Here is a 9,442-nt window from a genome sequence, read left to right on the forward strand (position 1 = left end):
TGACGTCATCAACACGCGCGTCTGTACCATACAACGCCCCGCCCCCTTCCTGTTTCTGCATCTCCACTTCCGGTCCCGCCCCGTGCCAGTTTCGGCAGTTCTCAGCCTCGGCGGGGCCATGGAGGCGCTGCGGGCGGCGGGTCGCGCTGTGCTGCGGAGTCCGCGTCTCGCCCGGCACGGCCTGGGGCTCTGCCGGCGGCGCAGTGAGTGCGGGCCGGGAGCGGAGGGGAACAGAGGGTCGGTACAGGGCCGTGGGGCGGGAAGCATTGGTCTGGGCCCGGCTGGCCCTGGGACAAAATGAGCTCCGTGGGCCCGGAGCCAGGCTGTGGCTGGGGGTGGGTTGCGGCCTCTGTGGGGCTGAATTGGTGCTTAGAGCTTGAAGCCAGGTCCTGGGTGCCCCGTCCCTGGAGGTGTTCAAGGCCAGGTTGGATGGGGCCCTGGGCAGCCTGGGCTGGTATGAAATGGGGAGATTGGTGGCCATGCATGTGGCAGGGGGTTGGAACTTCATGATCCTTGAGGTCCCTTCCAACCCTGGCCATTCTGTGGCATGGCCCGGAGGAGGGCTCCCTGGTAGCTGCAGCCTTCTGTGCTATGCGGATGAGGTCGTCTGATTTCCCCGTGGATTCAGGATGCTTCAATTATGGGTCAGAGCTTTCTATAAGCGTAGCAGTAACGTTCTGGGAGTTAATCCCAGGAAAGAGGTGAAAAATAACCCTTTGAAGCATTATCTGAGTGTGAATGGCAGATGCATAGGTAATTCCCAGGGAGGGATTTCAATCTAGTGCTTCTAATGGTGTATAGAATTCAGAGAATCACAGAATGGCCTGGGTTGCAAAGGCCCACAATGCTCATCCTGTTCCAACCCCCTGCTGTGTGCAGGGTCACCAACCAGCAGCCCAGGCTGCCCAGAGCCACATCCAGCCTGGCCTTGAATGCCTGCAGGGATGGGGCATCCACAGCCTCCTTGGGCAACCTGTTCCAGTGCCTCACCGCCCTCTGGGTGAGAAACTTACTCCTAATATCTAACCTAAACCTCCCCTGTTTCAGTTTAAAATCATTCCCCCTTGTCCTATCACTATCCACCCTCATAAACAGCTGTTCCCCTTCGTGTTTATATGCTCTAATTCTTTGGTCCTTTTCACTCCTCCTGTATGGGTGAATCCAGACCAACTGACTCCCAGTACCTTAACCCTTCTCATCCTATGCGACACAGGTGAGGCTGTACCTTGAGTGTTGTGTTCAGTTTTGGGCTCCTCGCTACAAGAAAGACATTGAGGCCCTGGAACACTTAGAGAGAATGGCAGTGAAACTGTGAGGGGTGTGGAGCACAAGCGTTATGGGGAGCAGCTGAGGAGGAGGCTCAAGAGAGATCTCATGCTTCTCTGTGTCTGAAAAGATGTAATGAGGTGGGGATTGACTTCTTCTTCTAGGTAACTGCTATATAACAAGAGGTGATCGCCTCGTGTTGTGCCAGGGGAGGTTCAGGTTGGGTGTTAGGAAACATTTCTGGGCACAGCTGCCCAGGGAGGTGGAGGGCTCACCAAACCTGGAGGTGTTCCAGATGAGGGTAGATGTGGCAATGAGGGATGTGGTCAGTGGGCATGGTGGGGTGGGTTAGGTGAGTGGGCTACATGGTCTTAGATGTCTTTTCCAGCCTTGGTGATTCTATGATGATTCTGCAATCTTCTCTGTCACCATCCTTCTGCTCTCTGAGATTTGAGGAGGTAAATGTGTACTCAATTCTGCTTCAACTGTCCTTGAAAAGCATCCCCAGAGGAAGTACTTGGTATGAAAGAAGTGTTCCTTTGTGCATGGCACTGATCTCCTAAGCAGTTTTTGATGAGACTGAGCTTTTTGTTGGCTTTATCTGGTAGGAGCAGAGCTTGTAATGGATGCTTTTACAGTGCTTGTTTTTTGTGTCCTCTCTTAGTAACAGTGGTGCAAGGACTCCTTCTACCAGCACTTGCAGAATGTGAAGTAAATCAGTTTCTGAAGGAAGCTGAACATGCTGAGGGCCCTCTCTAGGGAATCTGAGGAGATTGAGGAGGTAATTGTCTACCTCTGCTCTCTTGAGACCCCACCAACAGTGCTGAGAAGCCCAGCATAAGGAAGATGTGGACCTGTTGGGGTGGGTTCATAGAACACCATGGGGATGCTCAGGGGGCTGGAACACCTCCCTGTGAGAACAGGCTAAGAGAGCTGGGGTGTTCAGCCTGGAGAAGAGAAGGCTTGAGGTAGACCTCTTTGTTGCCTTTCTGTACCTGGAGGCCTACGGGACAGCTGAGGAGGGACTCTTTTAGTGAAGCACTGGCACAGGTTGCCCACAGAGGTGGTGCAAGTCCCTGCAGACACCCAAGGTCACGTTGGATGGGGCTCTGAGCACCTGGTGGAGCTTTGGGTGTCCCTGTTCAGTGCAGAGTTGGGCTAGATAACCTTAAAAGGTCCCTTCAAGCTCAAACAGTTCTATGATCCTTTGTCAGAGGATGCAGTGACAGGGGGTAACAGCCTTAAACTAAAAAGGGAGACTTAGATTAGACATTAGGAAGAAATTCCTCACTAACGAGAGTAGTGTTTGAACAGATGCTCTTTGTCCTTTATTTTTTTTAATAGATTTAATATATAGATAGATATATAAATAGATTTAATAGTAATGCACATGGAGTTCTCTTCCCTCTGCTCATTGGAATTCATCCATAAAGCACATTCTTCTGGAAGCTAGCTTGCACTCTTTAAATGCCAGTCTGAGCTGTTCTGTAACACAAAGTCTATAGGATGATTGCTTCCCAGTCACCTCTGCTTCAGCTGTGAGTGCTGGCCATTCTGCCCCTTTCCTGGCTGCCTGCTGCTGCAGATAACAGCAGGTAATAGTTTGGCTTTGCTTGCAATGAGGCAGCTTGCAGATTTTGATCGGAGTGGGGCAGCAAATACTGCTGTTCTTGTGGTGTGGCAGCACCTGAAGTGGATGAGGTGAATGCAGTACATAGCACGTGCTGCTTGCAGTGAAGGAGCTCAGGCCTGGAAATGTTAGGTTCTGATCGATAGCACTGAACACTGCAGATCTGAGGCCCTGTGAAGATATACAGGGGCTTACTGTCTTGGCTGGCAGAGCTTCTACCTCCAGGGTGAAGGGCTTCGAGGTTGAACTCTCCTTTCATTGTGTTCTTCCAAGATTGTCACAGAACCAGGAGAGTGCTGTGGTGAGTGCATGTAGCAGCACTGCTGCTGGGAGCACTGAGCTGCAGTGAGGTGAGATGGCTCTGCTGGGACTAGCCACAGGGCAGCTGGTTCATGGCTTCTGCTGCTAAATCATTTTGTCTTCACAGAGCTTCCCGAGAGCTGGGCTGACATGCAGGAACCGCTGCTGGAGGGGATGTGCTTCACTCTGAAGTATCTAGGCATGACACTGGTAGAGAAACCCAAAGGGGAGGACATGGCAGCTGCTGCCATCCGTCGGATCGTCGCCACGGTGAGAGCCAGCTCTGTGCTGGGGTAGAAAAGAGCCAGTTTGGAGCTGGCAAGTAGACTTGGGAGGCATCGACATGACAGTCCTTAGCTCTATCTAGGGACTGTGCTGCTCCCAAGAGGAGGGTGGCTTGCAAGTGACAGGCTGATCTCTACCTCTAGAGGAAGCTGTTTTTCTGCAGGACAGCCACTGTTGCTTGCTTCCACACAGCTGGGAGCAGAACTTTGTTCCTCTCCTCACAGAGAGGAGGGGGAGAACTGGGGAGGGTGGGGTCCATCCTTTCATGGCAGTAGTATGAAGAGACTCCTGGGCTGTCATACATAGGATGTGCCTATTCTCCAGGCTCTTGCTTTCCTGTCCCTTTAGCAGGAACCTCTGCAGCATGAGTCCAAGTGAGTGACGTTCTGTACAGAATCTGGGGGGTGGCTGGCAGCAGGGTGGGATTGAGGACCCTCAGTGGCTCTTCAAAGATGTCTGGTGTGTCTCCACTGCCAGGCACGGGTGGGAGCTCGCAAGTTCCAGAAGGTGATTCTGACAGTGTCTCCAAGGGGCATCTCACTGCAGGACGCCGACACGAAGGAGATGGTTGAGAACATCTCCATCTACAGGTGGGCACAGCATGCAGGAGGACCTGGGTAAGGGAGGTGATCCTAGATGATTCCATGATTCTGAGTGTTCCCGAGCAACCAGTGGGATCTTGAGCAGCAGGGGTGGGCTGGGCCTCGTGCTGGCCCCCACAGCACTGCCTGGGTCTGAATGCATGCAGGGACCTGGGCAACTCTGTGTTCTTTGTCAGTATCTGGCCTTTTCTGTGGACTCTGCTTGTCTCTTCTGCATCCTGTGTTCAGCAGATTGGGGCTGATGGATAGAAGCAACTAGGGCAAGACTGCATGCCTGCCTTTTTTTGCTGATGAAAGACCACCCTTCTGCCTTCTGGCTGCAGTGGCCTCATTGTGCCTTGGCCTGCAGCTCACTTGAGCTGACTAAAGACAGTTTAAAGAGCTGTTTTCCTGTTTGTTTGTTCCCTCCTTACTGCTGCCAGTTGTACTTTAGCTGTGTATTTGTGGGAAAGGAGCACGGCTGAATGCTGATTGCTAGATGAGAAGCAGAGTCAGGATGTGTCCTTGGTGCAAAAGTTGGGACTTGGCACAAGAGCTGATACACCAAAGCAGAGCATCCTACTGCCTGGCCTCCAGCTGTGCTCTTGCTTTTCTATGCACCTTTTGGTTCAGTGCTTGAGTTCACACCTGGGCTTGAATAAGGTGTCAGAAGACCAAAGAGCACATTGAGCAGCACAAGTTGGGGATACCTGTGGATGTAGTGATCTCTTACTAGCTCTGGAGAGCTGGGCTGCTGGTTATCCAGGGCAGGTGAAAGTCTCGGGCTGTCTCTCCTGTTTGTTGGTGTGCTCAGAGCACAGCAGACCTGTGCTGGGTTTCCCTGTTGCTCTGAGCAGCTCCTCTCTGCCCATAGGATCTCCTACTGCACAACAGACAAGCTGCAGAACAAAGTCTTTGCTTATGTTGCTCAGAGCCAGGAGAGCGGGGCGCTGGAGTGCCATGCCTTCCTGTCACCCAAGAAGAAGATTGTAAGCACTTCTCTTTGGCTCTTGGCTCTTTGAGGTAAGGGTGGGTATGAAGCCCTTTCTTTTTCCCCTTCAGGGAAAGCAGACCCTTACTTCTGTGCCCCTAGCTGGAAACAGAACCAGGGAATGCACGTTTCCTCACATTGTATAGAGGTGGATGGTGAGCAACAGGAGGTTCTTCTGTCCCAGTTCCTCTGGGATCTCCTCTTGGGAAGGGTTGGCCCATATGAACAGACTGGCAGAGCACTGAGCCTTGGCCTTCCACACGAACTTTGCACAGGAGATGTGACAAGGGAGGCCTGGAGCACCTCTGTTCTTGGGCAGCACTATTGCTATGGCTTGGGGTGGAGATGGAAGTAGACATTTTCCCTCTTTTTTGCACACAGGCCCAGGCCGTGACTCTGACGGTGGCCCAGGCCTTCCAAATGGCACTGGATCTCTGGGAAGCAGCAAATGCAGGTAGGAGGAATTTCTCTGACATTTCCCTCTGCCTAGTCCTGGAATTGGAGTCTACATTGCCAGATCCTGTTTTGGGCTGTATGGAGGAGAGGTGGCTTGCTGCTTGGGTGGTGAAATGCACCAACCAGGGCACTGTCCTTGCTGTTGTGCTCTTTGCTGCTTCCCCATGCGGGGAGCATGCCCTGTCTCTGGCTGGGGGTGTCCCTGCTATCCATGCTCAACTCCTCTGCACTGCTGAGCTATTGCACAGCTCAGGGCCCTGTGGGACCTGCCCTGAGCAGTGTCCCCCTCACCCTGCTCCCATGTTTGTTTGCACTGTCCCCCCGAGCACAGCAGGGGATCTGTCTCTTGCCCACAGTCCTGCCTGTTCACCCCCTGCTAAGCCTTGTTCAAGTTCCAGGCGCTAACTCTGCTGCTTTTGCCCTGTCCCAGGCTCTAGGCAGGAACAGCCCCTTCACCCTCCATGTGTCTTGGAGCGCAGTGAGCCCAGCAGAGCAAGTGAGCCAGCTCCCCCGGGGAGCCCTCCCTTCAGACACCAGTTTGGGGTACAGTATGTGCAAGTCTGGCCCGTGCCCAGGTCTGTCACACGTTAGGGCAGGAGAAGAGTAACCCTTATGCAGCTCCCTCCTCCTGGACTCTCAGGCTCCTGTTGGTGTCTGCACAGCCCCCCTTGTACGTGCGGGCCTGATGTGACAAGGAGCAGTCTGTGCTATGTCTGGCTCACAAGGCAGGAGTCTCAGGTGATCTTTGCTCTGGGAGCTCTGCTGTCAGGCCCAGCATTGCAGCAGCCAGCCCTGTTGCACAGGGAGCTGGGACCTGCTCTGCGTACTTGGTGCCGTGGTTTGGGGTGAGACAGCCTCTCTCAAGGAGAGGAACCTTTGTCTGCCAGCCTGGGATAAGGCTCAGCCCTGCCCATCTGCACAGCACCCACTGAATGTCCAGAGCCAGTCACAGCATTTCTAGTGTTGCAAGTCTCTGTTGTCATTGTGTCCCTGCCCAGGAGCCTCTGAATGCTTGCTTCTTGACTTCGTGCTTCCAGCATTGGCCCAGTCTGGCAGTGGTTGGGGCCATCGTTGCTTGCAGCGTGCTCCAGGTGGTTCTCTGCCTGGTCCTCCAGCTGGGACACGCTCACCCTGCTCCAGTCTCTAGGCAAAGGTGTGCTGTGTGCAGCAGCCATCTCAGCTTGGTGGCTCATCCCCAGTTCACGCCCTGTGTTTGGTGCTCTGCTGGCTTGGGGAATGTGAGGAGAACCTTGGTCTGTCTCTTCCCTTGTGTGGCTGTGTCTGAGCTCCAAGGATTTCATCAGCCCAGTACTGCAGGTGCCATTTTTCCCCTTCCTGCTTGTAGACGAGTCTTGTCCTTGTCATGCCTGGTGGGTGACTGTCTTGTGAAGGTGCTGGGGACAGCCCTGCTGCCCCAGAAGAGGCTCTGGGCATCCCAGTCTGGATCCTGGTAGAGACCTACTTTTCTGTTTGTTTGCTTGCTTGCTTGCAAGGAGGAGGAAGAGGAGGAGGAAGATGAAAACCTTGATGAAACTTTATCTGGGTAAGTGGTGAGCTGGTGCCTGTGTGTAAGGAGCACTCTCGTGAGCCCTGTCTTGATTCCTTCTCCATGTCCCAAGCAAGGGGTACTGCTGAAGCCACGAGTTTTGTGGGAGCTAGGATGAAATCTGTGGGGAAACTTCTGCTGTTTTCTCTGTCTCTGTCAGCTGAGGTTGGATGTACAGGAAGCTAAGGTATGGAGAGACAGATTTTGCAGTTCAACTCTTGCAGTGCGGGGTTGATACTTACCCTGAGGACTTGAGTACAAGAGAAATCACTGGGTATGTTTCTGCCACTCTTTGCTGAGGACAGCCTATCCAGATGTGCTTCCCATGTTGAGCCCAGAGCTGGCCCTTTCCTTCCCCTGATTTCTGTGGGCATAGGCCAGGTTGGATGCCCACTCACGCTGATGGTGTGGACTAGGAGCTGGGACTGAGCTTGGGAGGAGGTCAGAAGTGGAGAATTAACCCATAGGTCTTTGCAGAAATGCCTGTGGTGATGGGTTTGCTGAGCCTGTTCCATTATGGCTGTTCTCATGCACCTGTTAAGCCGGTGCCTGAGGGGTCCAGCAATGTCAGCAGGCTGAGAGTGCTCTAAGTAGGTGTCACCCAGGGATCAACGTGTGCAAAGTGTGAAGGTGTGTATGTGTCCTTTTGATGTGGCCACTTGTTCCTGGGGGATTCCTGATGGGAAGAGACATGGCTTTGCAGCATCAGGGCAGGATGGCCTGGGGAAGGGGTTTGGTAGCAAGTAGGTTAGGGCCTTCTGCAGTCTGAGTGCCTAGTACTGCTGGGTCTGCACTGCCAGGGTCATGAGCGTGGGTCTCTCAGCAGGTGCTTGCTTGGAGATGATGGGTGCTCTGTTCTCTTCCAAAGCTGCATGGAGGAGCTGGGGAGGGGAGCCCATGGACCAACAGGTAAGCTCTCCCTCCATATTGCTTTTCTACCTCCGCCAGCGTGGCCTCGGCAGAGGGAGGAGGTTGATGGCTCTCTTGGGAAGGTCTGCTTCCCCTTCCTGTCCGTATTGGGTTCCAACCACAAATGTTATGGACCAGATCTCCCTCCCTTTTGCTTTTCAGAGTCGGCACCTCCTGTGCCCAGAACGAGCTCATCTGCTGCACAGCTGCCGCTGAGCTGGCCCCGCCTGGGGCAGCCCCCAGGCAGCCGGAAGGAGCCAGGAGGAGCTGGAGACCCCCCCACTGCTGGCCCTGGGACTGATTGCTCCAAGAACCCCCTGAGCTAAGCCACGTCTTTGCAGCAACTGAGCAGCCACTCAGGATTCACCCTGTGCCTGCACCCAGGCCACTCAGCAGCTGCCCTGCTCCCAGGCACAGGGGCTGTTGGCACCGCTGCTGTGCAGCGCGTGGACTGCAATGCCCACTCCTTGTCCTGCTGCCCACCTGCATGAACCGCCTCAAACTGCAGTTGCTCCCTACTCCCCTTTAAGCCTGATGGACTGGTGTTCATTGCTCTGCCTGCTGCTGGTGCAGGTATAGCCACCCCACGTGCTCTGAGCCTGCGGGATGTAGGTGGTGCTCCTAGGGCTGTGCTGATCTGACTTTGCTCCTTGTAGTGGCAACAGGGAGCAGCTGAGGCCGAGCAGCTTGCTGGGCACAGGGCTTGCTCAGCAAATTGAAGGTGCATATGACCCTTGGGAAGCCATAGCTCTTGGCCTGGAGGGGCCTCGCCCCTGCAGTTCAGCCCTGCACCCTCCCACGAGTGAAGCGAGCTGTTTTTGAAAGGAAAGCTCTGCATTTGTAGGGAAATAAACTGAGGGTTGATTTTGTTTTTATTTTTTTTATAGTTGTCCATTTGCTTTTAAGTGCTCAGCGGGGGCCTTGTGCAAGTGTGTGAAGTGCTGTGTCCACTGTGCTACCTGCAGGAAGGCATAGCTGGTGCTGTGCCCCTTAGGGGCTCCATGTGCACCAGCAAATGTTTGCACAGCAGGAGCTGACAGTGGACCCTGCAGAGGCCAGAGATGGCATAATGTCCCATGTGTCAGCAGCTCTCTACCCATTTCAACCTTGTGCCTGCTCTGCTGCTGCTGTCCTTCTGCACTTGGTCTCTGGTGTGGAGACATGGCCAGCAGGCTGCCTGGTTTCTCCAGCCAGGTTTGCAGCTGATTGCTATTCTTGCTGTGAATTATTCTGCTTCACCATCTCCTGCCACTGGGGAAGGCAGTGGGCTGTACCTGTTGCCTGGGAGCTGTCAGACTCCAGGCAGTACAAGTGCCTCCGTCTCCCTGAGACATGAGGTTGCTGCAGTGTGCCTCTGCTGATGCTGCAGCCCCGTGTGACTTCTTGCAGGACTTGGTGAGTGTCAGGTCTGCAGCTAATCCTGGGTTTTACCAGCTGCTGCAGTGAGTATCTTCCAGCTCCTTTTGTCAGCCTAGAAC

At 54.1% G+C, this 9,442-nt stretch overlaps 1 protein-coding gene across 18 annotated transcripts; it reads left to right on the forward strand.

Moving 5' to 3' along the window:
- Nucleotides 1-82: 82 nt before the first annotated feature.
- LOC128083443 (low density lipoprotein receptor adapter protein 1-like) lies at nt 83-8,842 on the forward strand. 18 transcript variants are annotated; one of them, XR_008208080.1, is made up of 10 exons: nt 83-203; nt 3,324-3,466; nt 3,959-4,071; nt 4,937-5,051; nt 5,435-5,507; nt 5,940-6,052; nt 6,508-6,826; nt 6,901-7,052; nt 7,924-7,964; nt 8,127-8,199. XR_008208080.1 is itself a non-coding variant. In XM_052688760.1 (9 exons), exons 1-9 carry the CDS (start codon nt 119-121, stop codon nt 8,288-8,290), a joined length of 942 nt encoding a protein of 313 aa, XP_052544720.1. In that variant the 5' UTR covers nt 83-118; the 3' UTR covers nt 8,291-8,842. The 18 variants fall into 18 exon arrangements, 9 of the variants coding, with proteins under 9 accessions (XP_052544720.1, XP_052544731.1, XP_052544750.1 ...); XR_008208084.1 differs by having other exon boundaries at nt 7,003-7,052; XR_008208079.1 differs by having other exon boundaries at nt 6,901-7,964; nt 8,127-8,164.
- Nucleotides 8,843-9,442: the final 600 nt, after the last annotated feature.

This window comes from Tympanuchus pallidicinctus, unplaced genomic scaffold (genome assembly GCF_026119805.1).
Source record: "Tympanuchus pallidicinctus isolate F22 unplaced genomic scaffold, pur_lepc_1.0 scaffold1, whole genome shotgun sequence".
Lineage (NCBI taxonomy): Eukaryota > Metazoa > Chordata > Aves > Galliformes > Phasianidae > Tympanuchus > Tympanuchus pallidicinctus.

Bases quoted from the DNA above. Each gene is read 5' to 3' on its own strand.
- LOC128083443 (XM_052688714.1), top strand. From the start codon at position 119: ATGGAGGCGCTGCGGGCGGCGGGTCGCGCTGTGCTGCGGAGTCCGCGT. The intron at 5,508-5,939 runs GTAGGAGGAATT...GCCCTGTCCCAG, and splicing joins CTGGGAAGCAGCAAATGCAG to GCTCTAGGCAGGAACAGCCC. The intron at 6,053-6,507 runs GTACAGTATGTG...GTCCCTGCCCAG, and splicing joins CCTTCAGACACCAGTTTGGG to GAGCCTCTGAATGCTTGCTT.